At 40.1% G+C, this 25930-nt stretch overlaps 1 protein-coding gene and 2 long non-coding RNA genes across 3 annotated transcripts; 1 reads left to right on the top strand and 2 right to left on the bottom strand.

Moving 5' to 3' along the window:
• Positions 1-27: 27 nt before the first annotated feature.
• DYNC1LI1 (dynein cytoplasmic 1 light intermediate chain 1) lies at positions 28-24650 on the top strand. The gene is made up of 13 exons (XM_079947357.1): positions 28-378; positions 1217-1290; positions 8392-8508; positions 9989-10219; positions 14353-14522; positions 16118-16211; positions 18064-18199; positions 18685-18796; positions 20502-20561; positions 20668-20712; positions 21555-21675; positions 22499-22660; positions 24030-24650. The coding sequence occupies exons 1-13, from the start codon at positions 215-217 to the stop codon at positions 24140-24142; spliced, it is 1599 nt and encodes a 532-aa protein (XP_079803483.1). The 5' UTR covers positions 28-214; the 3' UTR covers positions 24143-24650.
• Positions 14532-22492, bottom strand: LOC307199559. The gene is made up of 3 exons (XR_013832058.1): positions 22040-22492; positions 17569-17728; positions 14532-15226 (listed from the first exon to the last, which is right to left on the bottom strand). It is a non-coding gene; the product is annotated as an uncharacterized lncRNA (long non-coding RNA).
• Positions 22958-25432, bottom strand: LOC307199560. Its single transcript, XR_013832059.1, has 2 exons — positions 25347-25432; positions 22958-23624 (listed from the first exon to the last, which is right to left on the bottom strand). It is a non-coding gene; the product is annotated as an uncharacterized lncRNA (long non-coding RNA).
• Positions 25433-25930: the final 498 nt, after the last annotated feature.

Here is a 25930-nt window from a genome sequence, read left to right as displayed (position 1 = left end):
CGCTTCTCCCTCGCGCCTCGCAGGCCCGCCTACATCCGGGTCCCTCGGCAACGCCGGGTGTCGGCCGCCCGGCCCCGCTCCTCTTTCTCCCTCATTGAAGAGAAAGGGAAGGCGTCGGGTGGCGTCAGCGCCGCGCTTTCCTCGGGAGGGGCGCGCGCCTGCCCTCTGCGCGCGCGCGTGTGTGTGTGCGCGCGCGCGTGTGTGTACAGCGAAGATGGCGGCGACGATAGGAGGGCGAGCCGGCTCCTACGGTTCCTCTTCCTCGCCGGGGCTGGGCTCAGGCTACGGGGCTGCGGCCGCTTTCAACGCCACGAGTGGCGGCGGCGGCGGCGCGGACTCGCGAGCGGGTGGCGACGAGGACGACGGGCAGAATCTCTGGTAATTGAGGACGCCCCCCCCCCACCCGCACCCGGTCGCCTCGCCTCCTCAGAGAGGGACCGTTACTACCTGGTAGCTCCTCCCCATTCCTCTTACCCCCCCTCCCACCTGCACTCCAGTCCTCGCGGGCAAAGGTGCTTTCCTCGCCCTCCTTCCCGCACCTGGCGGATTCCCGAATCCTTTCCCTTCACACCCCGCCTTTTGTTTGTTTTTAAGTGGGGCGTCCCGTGAACGGGGGGAGGAGGAAAAAAAAACCCCTTCTAATGCCCCCTCCGCCATGTTGCTGGTCCTCCCTCTCTGAGGTGGGCGGGGGAGGTTTGTCTCTTCTTCCTCCCCATTTCCTCCCTCTCTCCCCACATCTCTCACGCCCCATCCTCCACATCTCCCCCTATTTCCCACACCTCCATGTCTCCCGCACCCCCATTTCTCCCCGATCTCCCCCCCTACACCCTATCCCCCACATCTCTCCCCCTGTTCCCCACATCTCCCCCTAATTCTCCCCACCCCCATTTCCTTCATCTCTCCCCATCTTCTCCCCACACCCCATCCCCATCTCAACCCCCCACTCTCTTTTCCCCACCTCCTGAACTGCTCCATCTCTCCCCCACTCCCATTTCCTCCATTTCTCCCCCCATCTTCTCCCAACTCCCCCCACATCTCTCCCCCTATTCCCATCTCCCCATTTCCTCCATTTCTCCCCCATCCTCCCCACCTTGCCCATCCTCTTCTCCCTCTGCTTCTCCTCGCCTCGGCTTGACAGGAGCTTGTTTCTCTCCCGCTGGACCTTCCCCTCCTGCCTCCTCACTGCCTTCCTCCTTTCTCTTGTTTGCCCCCGCAGGTCCTGCATCCTCAGCGAGGTGTCGACTCGTTCCAGGTCTAAATTGCCGCCGGGGAAAAACGTCGTGCTGCTGGGTAAGCGGCCCTTTCTTCTCCTCGCCTTGTTTCTGTTCTCTTCTGTTTGTTTGTTTTTGCCTGCACGTCTCGTTTCCCGTTTGCGATCGTTTTCACTTGTTGTTAATGAGGGCGGAGGGTGTGCGCGCCGAATTGCTGGCCGTGGACCTCGTTGTGTTTGTAAGCTGTGCAGGAGGGAGGGGCATCCGCAGTGGTTCATTGATCGCCCCGTTGCCTTCCCACCCACCCCCAGCCTTGTGCAGAAACTGGCAGTTTCCCTTCCGCAGAACTGGAAATGCACTATCGGCACAGGGCTTAAATCCCTTTTCTGCTTATTGTTTCTGTGTGGTACTTCAAGCCTGACTTCCAAAATCCATAGAGGCCTCTACTGTTTGTTGGCTGGCAGGCTAGGAGGAGTGAGCTCTGCCCATATGCATTAGGCCTGCCAAAGGCCTTGTTGTCACATTATGTGTCAGCATCAGCCTGCCTCTCTGTTGCTGGCTTGCCTTATACCCTCATGGCTCCACCCATTTGATATGGTTAGCACCTCCTTCTGTTTTTTCTTTCTTGGCACTTAGAGGTGTTGCTTTCATTGGGGTGCTTGGGAGAAACGAAAAATTAGGTGTGTTAGGGTACATCTGCTGCATCAGCTGGTTTATTTTTGTTTCTTTGATAGGATGTCTTGTGCTATCTGCATCTTGTAAGGACTGGTGTCCCTGAATAGATTCTGGGTTTTGTCGTTGGATAAGTTAGTTCTCTTACTAGCTTCCCCTGCAACATGGTGCTCTCAATAAGCTTGTTGCTTGAAACAGTAACCTTAAAGTGTTTATGAGTAGACCCACATGTGAATAATCCTTCCAGCTGGCTTTTTCAAGCAACTCCTGGCTTAGTTTTCACACTTTGGGGGTGACATTGATGAGAATACTGTAACACTTGAAATTCTACGTACTGTACTTGCAGTCCTGGTTGTAAATAAACACACTACTGTACTACTAGATATTACAGAACAGCAGTGTACAAAGACAAGGAGGAATTTACCTCTTAGTTTACTAGAAAAGCTTAGGAAGGAGAGGTGATACAGAGGTAGGATCTTCTCTGTTTGTGGAACTCTTTTATTGAGAAAAAGCTGTTACCCTCAAGGATAGTTTTTATATAACCACTTGAAACACATACTTTCGCACAGGCATTTCAGGAAAATCTGTTGAGTGGGCATAACTTTTTTATGCTGCTGCAGAGCACTTCATTGGTTTAATGAAGTTTAAATTAATTGTTTCATAGTTTCATTATGTGTCTTTACTGCCCTGAGGTTCTATGTGACAAAAGGGGGGCAATTTATGAAGGTAAATAATAAAGTAAAAAACAGAAACACATGGTTCTGCAAAACATGGAATGTAGAATGTGAAAGGACTGTAGACAAGGCCATAGAGAGAGCTAAAAATACATAATGTTTCATAGTCATAATAACATGCTATAGCCCTCTTACTTTGCACTACAAGTTTTTTTGTGGCAGAGAGATTTTTAAAAATCAAAATGACAGATATTTAGCATGGATTATTTACATTATTTCATTCATAAAAAGCATAGTATGAACTCTTTTTTAAAGAGTTAAATCAAAGATCCAAACATTCTACTGGTTTGTATTCAACACTGGCTGGTCAAGTGCTTCTGGGAAACTTGCAAAAAGAACATAGTGGAAAAGCATGATAATACACTGGCTAGATATTGATATTGCACTTGTAACTATCATGCCTTGTTGTAACCATTGATAGACTGATGTTCCCATAAACTTAACTTTTTAAAAATACTGGTTTTTGTGCTAGTTTTTTACCATGGCAATGAATTCAATGAGTTAATTATGCATAAACAACCATGGGATAAGATATGATGTCACCCCACAGCTTAGGGCTGGTAACTGATTAAAGAATAGGAAGCAGAGAACAGAAATAAATGGGTAGTGCTCCAATGGAAGGATATAAGAAGTGGAGCCCCACAAGTCCATTGGGACCAGTGCTTTTTAGTAAGTTCATACATGATATATTAGGGGTGAGCAGTGAGGTCACCAGGTTTGCTGATGTCACAGAATTATTCTGTAAAAGCAAAAAGGGATAGCAAAGAGCTCCATGAGGACATCTCCAGACCAGGTGAATGGGCATTAAAATGGAAAATGCAGTTCAGTGTATAGTGATGCACATTGGAGTAGAAAACTATAATGTCACATACACTGATGGGGAGGCATGCAATGATTTACCAGGAAAGGGATTTGGGGAGTCATGGTAAGTAGCTCGCCTTTACCCATTGTGAAAAGGGCAAATTATCCATTAGGTAAAGGAATCTAATTACTGTATCTTATAATGCCTTTATGTAAATATGTGGCACAGCCACACTTAGAATAGTCTAGTCACTGCACCTCAGAAAGGATATTGAAGAGCAGGAAAAGGTGCAGAAAAGGGCAACCAAAAGTATCAAGGTGTTGGAGCAACTCTCCTATGAGGAAAAGTGACAGCATTTGGGACTTTTTAGCCTAGGAAAAAAATGAGCATGGTTGACTATGGAATTTGCTACCATAAGATGCAGTGATGTCCACCAGCTTGCATAATTTAAAAGGGGATTAAACAGATAAATTGGGGATAAGACTATCAATGGGTACTAGTTTGATTAAGAAGATGGTATATAGCCACCAGGGGCAATATGCTGCTGAATACCAGTCACTGATAAACAATAGTAGTAGAGTGCTATCACACTCATGTCTTGTCTATGGGCTTCTTAAAGGCATGTGATTGACCACTATGAGAAACAGGAAGCTGGACTAAATAGGTCTGGTCAAGGAGGGTTGTCAGTTCATTGGAAATTTAGTTCTGAGCATCCTAAGTTTTATATTTATACTCTCAGTAATTTATAACTTTCTTAAGCCATTTAATGTTTATTTATAACTTATGCGAGGTGGGTGGCGCTGTGGTCTAAACCACTGAGTCTCTTGGGCTTGCCGATTGGAAGGTCAGCAGTTTGAATGCACATGATGGTGATGAGTTTCTGTTGCTCTGTCCCAGCTACTGCCAACGTAGCAGTTTGAAAGCATACCACCTTGAGTAGGTAAATAGGTACCGCTGTGGCAGGAAGGTAAACAACATTTCCATGCGCTCTGGCACTCGTCGTGGTGTCCCGTTGCACCAGAAGCAGTTTAGTCATGCTGAACATATGACCTAGAAAGCTGTCTGTGGACAAACACCAGCTCCCTCGGCCTGAAAAACAAGATGAGCGCTGTATCCCATAGTTGCCTTTGACTGGACTTAACTGTCCAGGGGTTCTTTACCTTACCTTTAACTTTATTAAACCATTTACTTGACCATTATTTTGTCTAAAATTTTAAATTAAGATCTTTTCTATGAGAAAGGTACTAATTATTTTTATCATTATAGATCCCTGTTAGATATGCATGACTGTAGGATGGCCAGTGAAGTTGTAAAATCCAATGTGATTGTAGCATTGCCTGCTTTAGTTAACCAGGGTCTGGTGTAGTCAAAATGTTCACTATTGCAAGCATGCTCAAAAACTGGTCAGCCAAGGCTCCTCTTGTATTGGGAGCAATTTCTTTCTCTATCCATACCCCTCAGTTAAGTATTTTATTGGCACCAATATTAACTATGGAGCTTGTCAGGTGCAACCAGAACAGTAGCCTCCCAGCAGCGATGTCACTGCCGTTACCAGGAGGAAAGGTGTAGTTTGGGCTGTGTGGATGCACTGGAGGCAGTACTGGATGAGGTTGGCTAGTGTGGCCCAACCTTGCTGCCATCTTGCCCCTTCCCTTCTTTGGCCTGGTGAGTGGCAGCAACTCTGCTGACACAGGAGGCTATTGCTGCACCTCCACCCCACCAGGCAAGCCACTTTGGGGGGCTTGTCAGGGTTCCCACTTTACCCTAGTTGTATTAATTAACAGGGAATAGCTATCCTTGTGCTTAGTTTTGGTGCCTGTGCAAAGCTTCACCATAATAAAGAGAAGTGGAATGAACTGATAGAGAGGGATCTGGTGGTGGAGTATGCAATTTCATGGCTCATTCCCAATCACTTAACTGTGCTTATGAAGTTGAAAAGCATGTCTACACTGGCACTTATGATTGTTCTTTCTTTTGATTCATGCTCATCAAATTGTATTGGGTTTTTTTAAAATAAGACGATGTATTATAGGAGAGCACAAAGTTTATTTTTGAAGTGTATGTGCCTCAGAATGGAACCTGTTTTGTTAAAAGGCATTTTATCTTGACTTCTCCCCCCCCCCCATAGCATCTGATTATACTGAAATTTTTATTTACATGAGGATAGGTTAGGTTATAAGCGCTACGTAATACCAGCAGGCATATCTTCTGCTACTCTTATGACATAAAAACGTAAAAAGAGCCTGCTGGATTGGGCCAATGATCCAACATCTTGTTCTCCCAGATGCCTGTCGGAAACCCACAAGTGGGACCTGAGCACAAGAGCGCCCTCCCCCCTTTGATGTCCAGCAACTGATATTCAGAAATATGCTGCCTCCAACTGTGGAGGCAGAGCACAGCCATCATATAATAGTAATAGTAATAATAATAATATTTATACCCCACCCATCTGGCTGAGTTTCCCAAGCCACTCTGGGTGGCTCCTAATCTTATGTTAAAAACAATACAACATTAAATATTAAAAACTTCCCTAAACAGGGCTGCTTTCAGATGTCTTTTAAAAATAAGATAGCTGCTTATTTCCTTGACATCTGACAGGGCGGGCGCCACTACCCAGAAGGCCCTCTGCCTGGTTCCCTGTAACCTCACTTATCGCAATGAGGGAACCACCAGAAGGCCCTCGGCGCTGGATCTCAGTGTACAGGCTGAACGATGGGGGTGGAGACGCTAGTAGCCATTGATAGCCATTGATATTTAAGTTTCTTTTACACACTAAGGCCTAGGGCAGAGTGGGGATGGAGGAGATTTTCATTGGGTTTGCATTTTTAAATGAATTGACCCAATTCACACATCCTGGATTAATAAATAGATTAGACCATAGTTATCCTTCAGAGTTTGCTTTTCTCTAGTTCTAAGCTCAAAGAAGTACCTAAATGCATATTTTAGCATGAAATATGTACATTGAGATAAATTATGTATTTAAGTACAATTTAAATACAATCTTTTGCACATACTTTTAAAAATGCAGGTCACAGATGATATGGGACAGATCGGACTCATGAATAAACACATGTAAAATTGGCACAGACTGGAAATAAACTCATCTGTTCATGGCTAGCACAGATGTAACAGTCTCAAACTGATCAACCATGGTTTTATCTGCCCAAGAATTAATTATATGGCTGCATGTTCTTTGTGTTCCAAGATTCAGTGCTGACATTTTGGTTTATTTAATCCACTGTTTCCCATTACATCTTAACTGAGAAACTGTGATTTTATTCCCTGCTTCCTAACATGGTATTGAACTGAGGCAAGGGGTTAGAAGGGAACATGCAGGAATATATGTGTTCTTGGGCCAATAAACGGTGGTTTAGCAGCCTAAATTTCTTACATCTCAGCTGAGCAGATATGCCTTGCAGCTAACTTTTAAAATGACTCTTTGTAGCTATGTTTTTATTTAAATGTTATATACTCAAAACATTGTATCAATATTTGTGATACTAAAACTTTATTATCTGAAATTTACTAGTGCAAATTTGTTTTAAAAACACTAGGAATTGCATATTTTGTGGAGAATACTTTATAAAATATACAGTGGTGCCTCGCAAGACGAAAAGAATCCGTTCCGCGAGTCTCTTCGTCTAGCGGTTTTTTCGTCTTGCGAAGCAAGCCCATTGACGGCTTAGCGGATTAGCGCTATTAGCGGTTTAGTGGCTTTTAGCGGCTTAGCGGCTTAGAAAAAGGGGGGGAAAAGGGAGGGGGAACCCGCAGGAACTCGCAAGACATTTTCATCTTGCGAAGCAAGCCCATAGGAAATTCGTTTTGCGAAGCACCTCCAAAACGGAAAACTCTTTCGTCTAGCGAGTTTTCCGTCTTGCGAGGCATTCGTCTTGCGGGGCACCACTGTATTCAAAAGTGTCTGTTGCTCTGTTTCTAGGTTAGTAACACCTCCCAATTGGGCAATACAGACTAACTTGATAGAGATTTTTTTGGGGGTAGGGAAAGGTTAAAGTCAGTGTCTTCTAAGGGTTGTATGTTCCTACTAATGTTATAGAAAATATATGCAGAAAAGCACCTAGAAAACAGAAGATTTGCATATATAATGTGTAAAAGATCTGAAATGTGGGGATGACAGTGAAGCTTCTGGGAACTTTGCCAGACTTCTCTAACAACTCAGAAACTGACTACTTGCCTGTCAGAAGCCCACATTTCTTAGACATATTACCACCAAAATATCACAATATCTCAATATATCATGATATATATCTGCAGGGGTGGAGGGCCTTGCTGGGCCTCCCTGCGGGGGCAGAGGGTTCAGCCATACCTCCCTGCAGCGGTGGAGGGTGTGCCATGCCTCCCCATGGCAGCAGAGGGTCCCGCCGTACATCCCCACAGTGACAGAGAGTGCGCTGCGCTTCCCCGTAGCAGCAGAGGGCCTTGCTGTACCTCCCCATGGCGGCAGAGGGGCCCACCATACCTCCCCATATGAATTATTAAAACTGCAGTGGTACCTCGGGTTAAGTACTTAATTCGTTCCGGAGGTCCGTACATAACCTGAAATTGTTCTTAACCTGAAGCACCACTTTAGCTAATGGGGCCTCCTGCTGCTGCCACGCCGCCAGAGCACAATTTCTGTTCTCATCCTGAAGCAAAGTTCTTAACCTGAAGCACTATTTCTGGGTTAGTGGAGTCTTTAACCTGAAGCGTATGTAACCTGAAGCATATGTAACCCAAGGTACCACTGTACAAATAAGATAGCAGCAACAGGACTTGTTCATGTGCTTTTCTTGCTAATAATGCAGTACGCATGACAGAAGTCATGTCTACTTGGCAATGTTTGCTACAGACTACTATTTGGGCCAAGTGTCCTAAAGCAAAATACCGGTAAGTTTCACAGATTGAAATGGAAATATTACAAGAAATATATTTCATATATGTTATTAATAAAGTCCACTTTTAAACTTTTTTCCAGGGGAAGATGGTGCAGGTAAAACAAGTTTAATTGGAAAACTTCGGGGAATTGCTGAATACAAGAAAGGAAGAGGAATGGAATATTTGTACTTAAATGTACACGATGAAGACAGAGAAGGTAAGTACCAGTTCTGATAACAACAACAGTGAGTAATTATTCATTGCTTGGGAATATTCCAGATTTTTAAAATGTATGGCATTTTCACTAGTCAGCAACTTCCAGATTCTATCTCCAACTTATTATCACTGCATTTCCTTGTTTTCTGTTCAGGGAAGGGAGTTTGCAGGCAAAGGAGGACAAATGGTATGGGGAGGGTGACTTCAGGGAGAATGAGTGGGGGCTTTTGGGTGGTGGTGGTGAGTGATGTTAACAATACCAGAGTGGAATAAGAACTGAAAGAGGACCCTGCTAGATCAGGCCAAAAACCTACCTAGTCCAGCATTCTGTTCTCACAGTGGCCAACCAGATGTCTATGGTAAGATCACAAACAGCATATCATTCACCTGCTTGTGAGCCCCAGCAACTATCACTTGGAGGCATGTTGCTTTTGATATAGGAAGTAGCATAGTCATCAGGACTAGATAGCCATGAATTTGGATAACCTTCCCTTAAAGCGGTCCATCAGAGCATCTTCTAGGAGCGAATTCCATCGTTTAACTACACATTGTGTGAAGTTCTTCAATTTAATTTGATGATCCCTAGTTCTAGTGCTATGAGATAAGGAAGGAAAACTGTCTATTGACTTTCTCCACACTTGTACACTTCTATTACAGTGGTACCTCGGGTTAAGTACTTAATTCGTTCCGGAGGTCTGTTCATAACCTGAAACTGTTCTTAACCTGAAGCACCACTTTAGCTAATGGGGCCTCCTGCTGCTGCTGCTGCTGCGCTGCCGGAGCACGATTTCTGTTCTCATCCTGAAGCAAAGTTCTTAACCCGAGGTACTATTTCTGGGTTAGCGGAGTCTGTAACCTGAAGCGAATGTAACCTGAAGTGTATGTAACCCAAGGTACCACTGTATATCCTTTCCCTTACTTGCCTTTTCTAAATTAAAAAAGCCCTCAATTTGTAATATTTCCTTAATTTTGCTTCTGGTCTCTCACCTTCTACTTCCCATTTCCCTTCTCCCCTTTTATCCTAAATCTTCCCAACCTATTTTTCCATTAGTCTTCCTGCCTTTTCCTTTTATATTTCTCCTTCTCTCCCTCCTTTCTCCACTCTCTAAAATTCCTTTTTTTTTTCTCTGAAATACACTTAAGATTCCAGATTGTGTAGCTTAGAATACTGCAAGCTTTAGAAACCTGATCAACATCAAGATTGTCTCACCAGGCATATTGCTAGTCAGAAGATTTAAAAACTGTGCTTGAGAACTATCTGCTATCCAAATTCATTCAAGAGTTTTGACCTTTAACCATTATCATTCTAATAGTATATTTATAAATACTAGCAGTGAGTACCAATGGTAGTTATATTTCAAGAAGAGCCATTTAAATCAGTTCATTGTTTTTAATGAGTGAAAATAACTTATTTGGATATTGTCCACTGATAATAAACTATGGTACATGTTAAGAACACCTTATTTATGTTTTTTTTACAGATCAGACACGATGTAATGTATGGATACTGGATGGTGACCTCTATCATAAAGGTCTACTTAAATTCGCATTGGAAGCTATCTCTCTAAAGGACACTTTGATTATGTTGGTGGTGGACATGTCTAAGCCATGGGCTGCTTTAGACTCTTTACAAAAATGGGCAAGTGTTGTAAGGGAGCATATTGACAAACTAAAAATCCCTCCTGAAGAAATGAAAGAAATGGAGCAAAAAAGTGAGTACATACACTTTATAGATGCTAGAAAAATATTTATTGAATTCATCTTTGTGTAAATGTACACTTTTGTGATATGTTTGTCTCTTACAGGAAATGTAATGCCAACATGTTTGTCAGCTGATTTAACTATATTCACTCTTATGCTTTATAACAGTTTTATAAGGGGTTTCTCTTGACCATGCGAATTCTCATTATAATATAACTATAGTATCTAATGTATGTAGCGTTATCTTTGCAACCAGTCTTGGGAATGTCATGGTTTAGCACATGATAATAGATTCAGTTGAATATTTGTTGTCAACATAAGATTTTAAAATCCATTGTAAAACTTTGTAAAAAAAAAGTTAGTTACATCTTTTTAATTCTGATAATTTTTAGCTTTTAGCTTTAATAATGCTGAAATGTTATCTGGACTTGGGTGCACTAAAATGTTAGTCATGTGGAGAGGGTGATTCAATAGGCTCAAAACTTCTGAAAGCAAATATTACTAAAATCTGTTCTGCTACAGCAGCTCATTTTGTGCATGCATGGAGCTGTTGAGAGCTTCTCTATATAGTTTTTGATATGCAAATAAAAGAGAAGTCCTTACTCATGCAGAATCATGAACAGTGGCTTGCTATATCTATGGAAATTGATTCCATTTTTTTCTTTTTTCTTTTGTAGTCTAGTCTCCTGTGCCAACCTTTAGATTGTAAGCTCCTTGAGACAGGGCCCTGCCATATTGTGTATTATTATTATTATTATTATTATTATTATTATTATTATTATTTATTAGAATTTATATACCGCCCTATACCCGGAGGTATAAAGTGCAATGCACGTCAATGGTGTTTAACAACAAATCTTAAATTGATAAACAATTCTTAAAATGATAAACAACAGCTGGAAAAATGAACAGTGAAGATGTAATACTTAAGTTTAGCGGGCTTGGAAGGGATGCATTGGGGGGGTGTTCTCTGTTCTGTGGAATGCAAATTCTTCACCCAGAAGAACAAAACCTGTGCTCAACAAATTTTATAGTAACTCAATTTAATCATTTTGAGTGCAATATTTTTATTTCTCATATAGTTCAGGGTATTTGTTTATTTTTGTAGAAAATGGTGAAGGAGAACAGTAAGTTCTGTACATTAGTAAGAAGAGCAGTTTTATTTAGCAGAGGTCTTACCACTGTCACCTTTGCTTTGACTTTTCGGAAGGCTCTGCTTTCATACCTTTTTCATACTCTTCTAAGCAGCTTCCTAGGACAGAAATTTCCTGTATAAAAGAAAATAGAAATGCTTTCCTTCTAAATTCACTGTACCCTGTACACGCAGGGGTGAAGAACTAAATTCAGGCCAAGGACCACATTACTCTAGTGGAAAGCTGACAGGAACTGCATTCCAGCCTCAATAGTGTTTTTAATGAGACCTACACATTGTTACTGGGACACGGGTGGCGCTGTGGGTTAAACCACAGAGCCTAGGACTTGCTGATCAGAAGGTCGGCGGCTCAAATCCCCGTGACGGAGTGAGCTCCTGTTGCTTGGTCCCTGCTCCTGCCAACCTAGCAGTTTGAAAGCATGTCAAAGTGCAAGTAGATAAATAGGTACCGCTCTGGCGGGGATGGTAAACGGCATTTCCGTACGCTGCTCTGGTTCGCCAGAAGCGGCTTAGTCATGCTGGCCACATGACCTGGAAGCTGTACGCCGGCTCCCTTGGCCAATAAAGCGAGATGAGCGCTGCAACCCCAGAGTCGGTCACGACTGGACCTAATGGTCAGGGGCCCCTTTACGTTTTACACATTGTTAACACATCATAACATTCACACACAAAAGTCTTTCTTTTTGGAGATGGAAGTATATATTTAATTTTTAGTATTTACTCGGGTGTCATTTTCAATTTTCTCCATAGACTTTTGTTTTTATAACGTTTGCTAAAGTGTGCTGGCGAGCTTTCTTCTGTTCTGACTTTACCTAAGGCACAGTCGCAACACAAGAATTAAAATAACATCAAAGTACAGTTGAACTGTGAACTGTTCAGAGTCACCAACTTCAATATGCTCTTGCATCACAAAAATTGCATCCAATTGCAAATTACTTGGGCACTTTTTGTATATTTGCAGGAAGCCCTTCACACTCTCTCTTAATATGTTTTCCCTTCTGCAGCTGATGTTCTTGCAGAGGAAGGAGCTGTTTGTATGTTTTGCACACCATCACAACACGGCCCCTTTACTTTCCTACTCAACAGCTGATGGTTAGGAGGATATTTAGAGGGCCAGCTGAAATTCTGTTGATGGGTGAGGGTTCCTTGCCCCTGCTGTACACACTCTGCATTATGTAGCAGGTATCTGAAGTACACATTGCATTAGCATAGCCCTCATTGCAAGCTAGGGAAAGGAGTGATCTTTGATATAAATATTTCATGGGGTTTAAATAAATGTTACATACAAATATGCATATAAGAGCACCAAAACAGAGTTTCTCGTCTTTTCATCCCTCTGTTTTAATTTTAAAGCAAAGCAGCTTCAAGAGAAGATTACTCAGACTTGGATAAATACTAGGAAGGAAGAGGTGCTTTGTCCCCTACCAGCTCCGTTTCCCAAATCACACCTTTCTGAAGTGGTTCATAAAATAATGTTTGTGCTTTGACATGTACCTTTGGCCCATAACGTGTACTGAGCCTCTTAATGTAACTAGTCAGTTCCTTGTAATTACTATATGGGCTCTACAATATGGCCCTACCATCTGTACACATTTCATAAATATGATATCTTTTAATTTTTGTGTTCTTCCTGTATTTTAATTGTTGCAAACTGTTTTGATATTTTGTATGAAACTGTAATACAAATATTTTTAACATTCCAGCTGCTGAGAAGAAGTTGGCTTTCTAAAGTTAAAAAACAAACAAATCCTTCTTAGATTAGTCCCAAAAGAAGATTGTGGTGGTATGATAGTGGAAGCTTGCATGTGTTGTCAGGAATCTGATTGTCTTCTCCATCCTACAGAAGAGGCCTTATGAGGTCTTATAAGCATTGCATCTTTGCTGCAAAATGCTCCCATTGTCTTCCCTTCCATATGCTTCTATTGTCTTTTTACCGTCTACTTTTCACTTACCAATCAATATACCATCCACTGAAACTAATAGGTGTTGTTGACAAAGGTACAAATCAGCAACAACAAAACAGCTTTCGTCACTTCTTTCTTGGATACGATCTAAATTCTGGAATTTCCAGCACAAAACAATATTGGCTTAAACCCAAACAAATTAGTAATAAAGCTGGCATTTAGGGAGTTTAACGTGCCTAAAAGATCTGCATGGCAGGATTTTTTTGCTGTATGAATCTTTAGTTTGGGGCCCAGAAGTAAGTTAATTCCAGTATTGTTGAAAGTTTTGTTTTTTGGGTAACTTGGCATCTTTTTAAAATGCCAGACTCTAGATTTACCAGTTTTCACTGAAACATTTAGAATGTAAATTCGATAACCTATTACATCCTGTATTTGACATAAACCTTACAGAATTTGGGTTAAATAAAAAAACTACTGCTGCCCTCACGGTTAAAAAACAAAACAAAACCCTAAAATGTTTGGGTTTGCCACTTTATATCTACTTATATTTATATATGTTTTATCTGTTAACTAGCTTGCCTTATATCTTAACTTTTGCTGTCTATTGTGCAGTATAAACTTGTGCCGAAGAACTTAGTTACAAGTAGAGTATATTTCAAAATGTTTAGAACTATTAATTGAATTAACACAGTTCTTTTGAAAGACTGGTTTTTAAATTTTGTAGCTTCCTTAAATCCCTGTTTGTTTGTTTGTTTGTTTGTTTGTTTATCTGTCCCTATGTCCTTTTAATCTGTGGGAGGGGGTTATTGGTTTGTTTTTGTTTTTATTATGTATTTTGTGTACTCATTTTGTATTTTTATGTTGTGAACTGCCATGTGGTCTTTGGATGAAGGGTGGTGTACAGATGATAATAATAATAGTAGTAGTAGTAGTAGTAGTAGTAATAATGCTTCTTTGAGTACTTAGGAAAACATAAATTGGCATTTAAAAACTGGCAAAGCTAAATAGAATAAAAAGTATTTGGTACAAATACAGACTCCCAGGAACAAAGTACTTGCTTGATTCGTTTTTTTCTTTCTTATTTCAGTTGTAAGAGATTTTCAGGAATACACAGAACCAGGAGAAGACTTTCCAGCTTCTCCACAGAGGAGAAATACTTCATTACAGGAGGACAAAGATGACAGTGTCATTTTACCGCTGGGTGCTGATACACTAACATGCAACTTAGGCATTCCTGTAGTAGTAGTTTGTACAAAGGTTTGTTTCATGTTTCAGATTATGTTTGTACATCAGAATTTTTAAAAAATGATTTTTAATTTCAAATAATAAGACATATCTATACAAGGAAAACAGAGCTTCCAGAATATTTTTTTCAAATGGGGTGGGGAGTGGGAATACTTCCATTAAATAAAACCATTTTCAATATTGCACATTGGTTTTCCATCAGCTTAAGTATTCTTCACTTTCTCAAGTGTAATATTTAACACATTGAGCAACTGAACAAAGATGCTTTGTACTGCAGGTATAGATTTTAATTAATAGCCTGAATTCCGCAAGAGTGTATAATGGATGGCAGCCTTTATATTTAAAATTAGAAAGTTATTTTAACCATTTTTTGCCATATAACAAAAATGTAACAGTGTCATTGCGTAGCACCCATTGGAGGAGTTGTAGTGCCACATCATAATCCTGGATTTGCATGAAGCCAGGGCAGGGTAGGGGAACAAAAGTGAAGGCAGGTTGCACAGTTGCAAGGCCATGGCATGGAAGTGAGAAGGGAGGACCACTGAGAGGGGAAAACTCATGGTTTAAAATAGTGGCAGAAGTTTGAGTGAAGCAGGGATAGAAGGAACTGAGGAAAATGGCAGAGGTTTGAGTAAACTGGAATACTTGAGGGCTCCACATTCTTTATCTCTCTCACATGAGGCAGCTGAGGAATGAAAGAGGGAGAAATTTGAGTTCTGCAAGGAGGGAGGGACATTGAAAAGTTAAAATTAGCTATAATTTTAAACAGTGCCAGAGGTTGAAGTAAAGCAGTTATGGAGAGGCACTGGGAGGAAAATGGCAGTTTTAAGCTATGATAGAGGTTTGAGTAAAGTTGTCTGGAAGAACCATTAGTCTCTAGTAAGTGGGTCAAGGAGTGCAGCTAAGTTATTGTTTAAACTAAAAACTTCGTTGGAATTTTTCGGGAAGAACCCCCCCCCCCCAATATTCTGTTGTTTATTCTCTATATTTTATCACCTGTCTTCTCTATATCAGAGAAGGGTGATCAATCTTCCCATGCAGTAAGAAAATGCATACTAGACAAATTTTTTAGAATATATTTTATCCTATAAATATTTTTACAAGTTTTACCAAATGCCGAATATTGGTTCAGGTTTTTATTTATATCTCTTGTATTTCAATTTTTTATGTTCTAAATCTTAATAGGCTAAGTTCCCAAGAACCATAAATTAGTTCCACGGGTCCCAAGAAGCCTGAATTCCTAAAGCCATCCCGAGGAGACTTTCAGTTTCTAATGTAGCATCAAGGCAACAGTGTGTGAGAGATTGCCATTAAAAATAAAGAATGAAAAATGCTGCTGAGTGCATTGTAGCCCTGGAATGTGCTGCAGTAGCTCTTTGGATCCTGGCCTTCATGAATAGATTCCAGACAAAGAGAAATATTAAGATATCTCTATAGAAGTTTTTCACATTGGATGTAGTAAAATGCAAGGATTATATATTTCATAGCTAATATGAACAGTGGGAATTTCTATAATTGCAGTGATGGTAAGTTACAGATGCAATCATGATTGAAATTGCATTATTATTATTATTATTATTATTATTATTATTATTATTACTCCACAGTGTGATGCCATTAGCCTGCTGGAAAAAGAGCACGATTACAGAGATGAGCACTTTGACTTCATTCAGTCGCACATCCGACGGTTTTGTTTACAATGTATCCTTTAAAATGTAGATTTATTATTAAAATTACAACTGGATTAAGATAATCTGAGAAGCCCCATGATTTGCTGGGTCATCTTTTATCAAGTCACTGCAAGCCTTGGACTCTCATGTAATCTGAATGTTAGTGATAAGTGCTGAGTTTAGATGATCATCCCTCTGTTTACGAAGCTAAGATATGAATGGCCTTTACAGACTCTCTGTAATTGAACCAATAAACCTCTAATCAACCATAGTTTCCAATTTCATCCAAACCAGGAAACTAGGTTAAAGTATAGTTTGAATTGGGATATTATGGTTTCAAGAACAAACCATTTTGCAAACTGGTTAGTTAAAGGCTTCCTGGTTTGTTTGTTTGTTTGTTTGTTTGTTTGTTTGTTTGAGTAGTGTAGGAGTTTAATATACAGGCAAAAACTTCCTATCTTAGCTCACAAAGCCTGGATATAATGTTGTCTGAACCAATGGCTCTATGAGAGTTGATAAGCAAAGCATATTTGGTGGTGCAGAATTATTTCAGGGATGCCCAGGGATGCCCAAGGACCTGGCCATGCCTAGGGGAATTTTTTACTTCAAATATCAGAAACTGATCTATATCAGAAACTATATCAGAATCTGCATTTTAAATAGTCTATTTCCAAAGTGGCTATCTGTGTGGTATGAAGAGCTGCTGTTTGAGAAATACAATGCAAAAGCATGCCCTGGGCATGCAGAAGAAGCTTTATTGTTCTTTGGAGTCTGACCCTGTTACTACCGTTTCATAGCAATTATATTGTTCAAAGTTAGTTTTGACAAAGCAGATACAAATGCTGTTCTTCAGTAATTGGCATTCACACCAGAACTGAAACATGGTGATTACAGTATTAAGCACATCAATAATTACTGGTATCCTGTTCTGCTTCCAAGACTCTCAGGAAAATAAACACAGCTAGGCATGTGCCATATAAGTCGAGATGGGAAGCTGGATAGTGCCTAGTTATTTGAAAGTTAAGATGGGTGCTTTATGCAAAGGATATCATTTCAGTGAAGGAAAAGCTGTATCCCGTGTAGATAGCAGCATGTTTGTCCATCACAGGGGTGATGAACATTTTTCAGCTTATGACTAACCCCTTGCATTTAGGTAGGTAGAGCTGACTATCAGAGGCAAACAAATGCAAACAACCAATTCTGCCCTCCCCTCTCCATCTCAAAAGTCTGTTAAGAACCACATGAAAACCCTTTAAGAGAACAGGCTTTTCTTGTCCTTTGCTCCTCCCAATGAGAAAAGTCAACGTGGAGCTACGGGGAGGGGAAGAAGACTCTCAAGTAGTAGAACATCACAAAACCAGCAATGTCAACAAAGTTCATTTCCTCACCTCTCCTTTTGGGGCTGGGCTTTGAAGACAAAGTGGGCCATTGGTGGGTCAGATGTGGAGAGGCTTTAGGGCCCGGAAGAAGACTGGGGGCCGGCCGCCAGTAGTTCCCACCGCTAATGTAGTGTAGGTGTGAAGCTTTCATGACTACACGGAAGTGTGGCTTGTGTAGGAAAACAGAACAAAAATTAGGAAGGCACCCAATTTGTCTTTTAACAGAAATTGTTGATGAAATGAAATTGCTCTTCCGCTTGAGAGTTTGGACAAACCTGCCTTCCCCTAACAGTTTATGTGTCAATGTTTGGCTTCTATACTCTGGTGCATGTTTTACAAGAGGAGGTAATATACACAGATATTTTTAAGTATGTCATCACACACTTAATGTTATAACACTTTGCCGCTGGATGAATGTTACAGAAGTATTAAAGTATCACGAATAGTTTCTTGCCACTGCCAAGCAGAAAAATACATCCGCATTTTCTTTAACCAATAACTCAGATGGTGCAGCACTTATTTACACTTCAGTAAAGGAAAATAAGAATATTGATTACGTGTATAAATTTATTGTCCAGAAATTATATGGATTCTCCTTCAATATGTCTGCTTCTGTTGTGGAAAAAGATGCAGTATTTATGTAAGTTACTTAGTTATTGGGTGTCTTGCATTATAAAAAATGTAAGTGTTTCATTGTATCCCTAACCCCTAATAAGAATGCTCCTGTTCAGGAACCAAGCCTGTCTGAAATAAGAGTATTGTAACAATGTTTGTAGTTCAATGGTATGGTAAAATTTCAGGAGGTGGAAGAAGAAAAATGACTACTGTTTTATCTTTTTCCTCCCTCTGTGATATATTTAGTGCCAAGGTCTTTCAATTCCAAATTAAAGTGCTTTATTATTATATTTTGGGTGGGGTTTGCAAAAAGAAGAGAAACCTCTTCCTATGTTTCAGGAGGAATTTTTTTAACCTCATGGTGAGCATCCATCTTGGACTTAAAATGAAAAATAAAATTCCTGCTCTGTCTTAAGAAACGAGGTTCTTTGTATAGGATGGGATTGGACAGAAGGTGAACCAAACCTTGAACAACTGAAATTCAAGATGTGACACTGTATTTGCTTTCAGTCCTGCAGGATGGGACAATGAAAAGAAGATAGGAATATTACATGAGAACTTTCAGACTTTAAAAGTGGGTGACAATTTTGAGGATATAATAACAAAGCCTCCGGTCAGAAAGGTAACTGTTTCCTGTGTTTAGAAGAAATACCTTTAATTTAACACATTGCCGTGTTAGTGATCGGTAGGGTGGCAGGAATTTGTAACACTGATTGCTCAGTGCAGTGACAACAACTCAAGGAAGCTTATCACTGATAATAGCATCGTAACTGCTAACTATAAACTGGCCATCTCTATATTAATTTAGTCTACATAGCTGATCTAAATGTGTAATAAGGGGTGTCAAATAAATTAGTGTCATTATGTGCCTTCACACTAAATGACAACAAAGATGCAGTTTTTAAGGAGTTGTGCCAGCTTAAAAAAAATCTGCACACAATAAAGTAGGCAAAATGCCATTGCCTAATAATATATTATAATGAGTCTCAGTGCAAATATCTTGAATTACAGACATAAGAACAGTCCTGCTGATCAGATCAGCAGTCCATGTGTTCCATCTTTTTTTATACAATAGCCAGCCATTTTCCAGGGAAGCTCAACAGGAATAAAAGCAATAGCTGACCCTCATTTATCCCCAGCAGCTGGTATTCAGTGTTACTGTCCACATTCAGACATTATGTTTGAAGAGAAAACAAGTACAGTGGTACCTTGCAAGACGAAATTAATTCGTTCTGCGAGTTTTTTCGTCTTGCGAGTTTTTTCGTCTTGCGAAGCACGGATTTTGGAAAAGCTTCAAAAATCAGCAAAGTCTTCAAAAACCTCAAAAAAGGCTACCACACCGCGTGCTATGAGTTGCTCCTCGAAATCAAGTCGCAACTGCACCCCGATTGCACAGTTTTAAGAAAAAGGAAACAAACTTGCAAGACAAAGGAAACAAACTTGCAAGACGTTTTCGTCTTGCGAAGCAACTCAAAAAACAAAAAACTCTTTCGTCTTGCGAGTTTTTCGTCTTACGAGGCATTCGTCTTGTGAGGTACCACTGTAGGGCGTGTGAGGCTGCATGTGCCACACCACCTGCCCAATCCCTGACTTTACTGCCTTGAATAAGGAGTTTCGAAAGGAGCTCCTAAGTGCATTTTGTTGAACATGCTTAGAAGCCTCCCTGTGATCAGGAATGAAAACACAGGTTTCTTGATCATAGAGGTCTCTAAGTGCATTCTGCTGAATGTTTTTTGAAATCGCCTTCAGACTTCCCACTCAATATGGGACAGCAATATTGGAGGCAGGGACAGTGCATATGCCCCGTGAACCCTATTTGTGGTGGTGTTGCATATTCAGATGTAATATCTTGAACATAGGAGATCTCTTTAGTAATCAAGCCGAATGGCAGAGCTTGATAAAGCATCTCAACAGCTGTAACAAAGCTGTAAATCACCATTGTGAGGTGGAGACCTATCCTGACTCAACAGCATTTTTTAATGTCCCAATAAAGGATACGAGCAAGGCTTCCCTAGCACCTCTCAAGAAAAATGTATTACTCAGATGGGTAGAGACACTTCCAGAGATAGGCTGGGTCCAAGCTGTACAAGGTTTTGAAGGTCATAATCAGTACTTGGAAACTGGGTTTGGTAGCGCATAGGCAGCCAGTCCAGGTGAACCAACTAATGTGTTCTTTGTAGGCAAATGAATGGGCTGCTGCATTGTGCACTAGGTGAACCATCTTCATGAGCTTTTCATCCACTTGTTCCAGTAAATATTTGTGATTGTGCTATTTTGAAAATTATTTAGTTGGACATCTCTTAATGGCTTTCCCCCCCTTATTGCAGTTTGTACATGAGAAAGAGATAGTAGCAGAAGATGACCAAGTATTTCTTATGAAGCAACAGGTACATATTCCTTTAATCTACATTTCATTTAAACTAAGATTAAATTTGTGTTGGAATTTGCCAACAACTTTTTGTTCCAAAATTTCTCTTTCATTTTGTTTTTCAGTCTCTGTTAGCAAAACAGCCACCTACTGCAGCTGGAAGACCAGTGGTTAGTAGTAAATACTTAAATACTAATAACTTAGCAGTACATTTATTTGGATCCAGTTTTGGAGCTCATTTTTAGTGAAGCATTTAATACATTAGTAGCTCTGATTTCTGTAGCTGAAGGCTTGATTGCTGCTATTAGGCTTCAGTCCTGTACCTACTTATCTGGCAACAAGCCCCACTGAACAAAATGGGACTTGCATCTCAGATATGTACAAGGTTGGGCTGATAATGGGTTGTACCCAACGAAGTCATCCTGTTTGCACAACTTTGTCGGGTACAGTTCAGTGCCTTTATCAGCTTTTTGTATTAATAGTGTTTTGCAGGAAAAAAATCCCAAAACATATATTATAATGTGCAGATTTTTCAAGTTACTCTCTTGGGACATGGAATACAGCGCTAGTCAACATTGTTTTGTTTGTTAAGTGTGCATTTCAAAACTTTGCCAATTTCTAAATGTGAACGCCATGAAGTAAATTTGGGGATTGTTTCTTTCCCAATAGAAATTATTACATATTTTCCTAGCCTAGAAAATGTTTCTTAAAAGCCTGCCATAGGCTGTGCCTGGCTTTTCTGTAATGCCCTTCATCTGATAAAACAGGGGTGTTTGTGGCAGTAGCATGGCATTTTTCTAAAATCTTTTAAATAAGTATTTTTGAGGTTGCTTTTATAGACTACATAATCTATAACTGCTTTATTCTTACCAGACACTTCTTAATCTAAAGCTAATTAAATATTATTTTTTGCTATGAATATCTCATAACTTAGAAATGCCCCTCTCAAAATGGAACTGACAGCTCAGTATTTCAGTCTAAGTACTTCACTGTATTTTCTAATTCTGTGTAGGATACCTCACCGAGAGTCCCTGGAGGATCCCCTAGGACACCAAACAGATCGGTTACTTCCAATGTTGCCAGTGTTACAACCATCCCTGCTGGATCCAAAAAAATTGATCCTAGTATGAAAGGTAAAACATAATAATAGTTTTGCAACCTAAATATTCTAAACATTGACATCCTAGTAGCAAAGTGTTGCATACTTCCCCCTTTCTAAAATAATTTTACTCTATGGAGTATTGATAACTTTTAAGTTTCAAACTAAGGGAAGCAATTACTTATACTTTAATCGGATTAAATTTTTTGAAATTTTGAGATCAGGGTTTCTTTTTAAAAATAGGAACCGTTCTTGTGAATTGAACGAAACAGAAGTTTTAGTTCATTGCGTATTTCCCCTATTTAAGACTTTGCAAGAAATAGCTTGATCTATTAAGTAAACACTAGAAATGTGGTCTGTTGAAGAAAAACTGTTCTGGTAGTTAAGCAGTGACTCACTGTTTCTAATGTACTCCGGGATGTTGACATTTATGTTCAGCATGCAAGGTAATCACTTTGATGTAGTTGACTTCCTCAGTGGGTTAGATCCAGACTAAGTTAATTGAACTGGAGTCCCCTAAAAACGTGAGACCAGATAGTCATATTTATGGGTGACCTTGGGCTAGTCGCATTTTTCTGACGTTTCTCAGCCTCACTCACCTCATAGAGTGTTTGTTGTAGGGGAGGAAGGGAAAGGAGATTGTTAGCCACTTTAAAACTCCTTAAGGGGAGCGAAAGGTAAGATATCAAGTCCAAACTCTTCTTCTTCTTCTTTGGATCCCACTGAAATCAATGTAACAGATGTTGATTTACATCTGAATCCAACTCTGTGTGTTTAGTATTGCCATTTCATGTTTTAAGAACCCAAATACAATTAATATGCATTATCAAAATATCTGGGCTGTAACTTCTTTTCAGCTGGAGCCACAAGCGAAGGAGTCCTGGCTAACTTTTTCAACAGTTTGCTGAGTAAGAAAACTGGCTCACCTGGTGGACCTGGTAGTGTTGGTAGTCCCGGAGGAGTAGGGAGTCCTGGAGGTGGGGGTGGCAGCAACTTGCCACCATCTGCAAAAAAGTCAGGTAAGAACAGTATATAAAGCATTTTGGTATTACATAGAATGGACACTCCAAGCTAGATGCAGTTTTTTGCTGAAGTGAGAGTCTTTATACAGTACTGCCAAATGTATGACATAAAAAATCATTTAAAATATTACTTACTGTAATTTATCTGCTCTCACCTTATAATGTTAGGTGCTGGGTAGGATCCAGGATCCATACATTCCTGTGGGTATTGGATTGTGTGGTATTCTGTGTACTGTTTCTGAATTCCAGAGATAGATGGTACTGTTCCCCTTTGACAATCTCACTCAGCTATGGGGGAGTGGGTGGGTGCGCAGGACTGTTTTGAGTTTTGTCATTTTCCCAAAACAAATGATGGATCCTGTCAAAACCATTTTGGATGTGTGTGTGTGAACCTGATAAAGGATCACTATGTGAGCAGTCCTGCATACAAAATACATTATGCTTCTTTTGCATGTGTGGCCCCTTTGTAATGATATATGTGTGCAGATAGCCCTTGTTTGATCAAGGAGCAAGTTGATTATATGCCTAAGGGAAAGAATTCACAAATGTTTGCCTTAGCAATCTCTGAACCCCCACCTTTCTCGAGTCCTCTGTGGTTGCTAGAGAACTTGGGGTGGGGTGGGAAACTGTCTCATATTGCATCAGGGTTTGGAATACACAACCTGAGCATTATGTAACCCTGGATAGAGTTGTGGCACTGAGATATGCACAAGGCACATAATGGGTAGCCAGGAAAAACCATAGGTTTATCAGTGTAAAAACCTGGACCTTTCACAAACTCTTAACTTTTACTTGCATATCATATATATGGGATATATTGGTCTTCCTTACTGTCCTTTCTGTATGCTATGAGGAGTGAGCTAGGGGCCTTTAAGTAAGTTGAAGCAGATCCAGAGGTGAAAGCCATGGATGTCACATCACTGTTCAGCTCAGATTCTGTCCTGCATTCATGGCATTCTACCTGTATGAGCAGACGACACACACAGAGAACATATGGCTGTTCACATATATTGTAGGCACACTGTGTCTGCATACATGGTGGCTAAATGTGGGGGATTATACCCCCCAAAACTGCTCTTTTCTCATGGGTTGATGTAGATCCATTTGATTGTGACACTTGTTTTGCAGACTTGTAAGCAAATATACTTTCCTATCAAACTTATCCTAAGACAATCTAGCTAATGGTAGTAAGGGCCTTGAATGTAGAGTACTGTAGTAATTAATGTTGGAATTACATGATCTCTCACAGTGGGACTGAACCTGTTGTGTGTTGTGTTTCACCTTAATTTTGGCCTGCCTTTGTGTGCGCTACTTGTAAAAACATTTAGCTTAAAATCTTGTGTTATGTGCCCTCCTTTATGTATAGGCCAGAAGCCTGTCTTAACGGATGTTCAAGCTGAACTGGACAGAATGTCACGAAAACCAGATCTGGCCTCTCCAACAACACCTACATCCCCCACAGAAGGTGAAACATCTTGAAGACACCAAATATAGCCATTTATTCGATTTTCTGGGATAATTTAAACTTGCCTCTGCCTCTTCCTTCTGTGACTGGGACTAGGGAGCTGAACACGTTCAGAGAAGGACAAGCAGTTGATGTCTTTTGTGTTGCCCAACTTTGTAAAAGGGAACTGTACAGATGGAAAATTATCACACAATGTAAGACTGCTGTTCACAGTACAATGTGGCATTCAGAAATATCGAATTCTGAATTTTGTTTAAAAGTCAGTGTAATTCTGTAAAATTGAAAGTGTCCACTTAATCATTTGTAATGCAAAAGGCTGCTTGAAGAGTTGGAATGGTGATACTCAACATGGGCACTTAATTTATATTGATCACCCAAACTTTTTAGTTTAATGCAATTTTGCAAATTAACCTCGAGAGGATTTACTAGTTTTTGTTGGAAAGAGATGGATCAACTGTTGTTCTTTTGTGCATCATCAATAAACTAACTCAAATAAAATTTAACACTTCATTTGGAATATGACTTTAGACTTGTGCTGGTCTCATTTGAAATCTAAACTGTACTGAACAAACTTGAACTCTTAAACAAGAACATATTGTTCTATTAAGGATTTCCTACAAAGCTCAGTGTGGTCTTTATATTACTAGGCTTAAAGCTGAATAAATTTTGGAATTTAATAATAAATGTTTCCAGTCTAACTGGAGAAGGTCCTGAAACTAAATTTCCTGGAAAGCCTTTTTGGAGCATAGATGTATGTTGAAAATAGCAAAGGTTGCTCTCAAATTAAACAGTACAGTCATCTGCAGATATATATGTACAATAGACCTACCATACTTTTCATTTTTAAGGGTATATTATCCATAATCAAGCAATTTCTTCTCAACATATATTTTTATTTATTTCATAAAATTTATACACCACTTGATTGTAAAAAACAACAACCCTCAAAGTGGGCTACAAAGATCTAAGTTGTTTCTCAATACATTTAACAAAAGACTATGCTGATTTTTGCCTTTGATAAAGCGTACATCTGTTTCACACATACCTCTTAAATAAGCTGCCTTTCGGATCAGTTAAATAAGTGTTCAGACTTCTGGAAGACAGTGCTGTATTCACTGTTTCTTGCTCAAAGTAATATTTCTTCCGTTAACAAAACAAAACTGTTCTCTTATAGGACTCCCAATTGTCTCCCATCCAATAAACTGATTAGGTTAGTACCTGCTTATCCTTAATGATTCTGCAGCCTTTGACGCTTCCAGGCCATTCACTGGACTCCAAACCAGAATTTCTAACAAACGCCTGTCAAATGCATAGATGTAATTGCAAATGAAATGCTGTAATTCGTAAAGGTTAGATTCTGTTTGCTTTCAGAGCAGAACCTTTGCCACAAGACCCTACACTTTATGACAATGAGCAGTTAACTGGTAGTTTTCATTAAGATATACATGGGTTGGGAGCCATACAGCTACTTTAGAATTGTGCACAGTCTTGTGTGTCCTCAGTAGATTCCACCCCCTCCTTCAAACACTCAGCCATGATGGCATATTCAACAGCTTTTGCAATTCCCCTCACTTTCAAAAGCCATGTAGCATGTAAGGATGCTGAAGAAAGAAACAAGTCCAAAACACGCTTGCCCATAGATTGGCAATGATCTGTAAGTAGATCCATGTGTTTATGAATACTTTGAGCTTGTTTCTTTGAACAGAAAATAAACATGGAAGAAAATAAACATGAATATGTGAACAGTATAGCAAACTTGAAAGTGCTGCTTTTAAAACTTCCAAAAAATAGGAAACTTCTCT

Source organism: Podarcis cretensis, assembly GCF_951804945.1.
Source record: "Podarcis cretensis genome assembly, chromosome: 12".
Classification (NCBI taxonomy): domain Eukaryota; kingdom Metazoa; phylum Chordata; class Lepidosauria; order Squamata; family Lacertidae; genus Podarcis; species Podarcis cretensis.
Note: the sequence above shows the minus strand (reverse complement) of the source record. Positions and strands in the feature narration are given on the sequence as shown.

Bases quoted from the DNA above. Each gene is read 5' to 3' on its own strand.
- DYNC1LI1 (XM_079947357.1), top strand. From the start codon at position 215: ATGGCGGCGACGATAGGAGGGCGAGCCGGCTCCTACGGTTCCTCTTCC. The intron at 18,200-18,684 runs GTAAGTTACTTA...ATTTGCTTTCAG, and splicing joins GAAAAAGATGCAGTATTTAT to TCCTGCAGGATGGGACAATG. The intron at 21,676-22,498 runs GTAAAACATAAT...ACTTCTTTTCAG, and splicing joins AATTGATCCTAGTATGAAAG to CTGGAGCCACAAGCGAAGGA.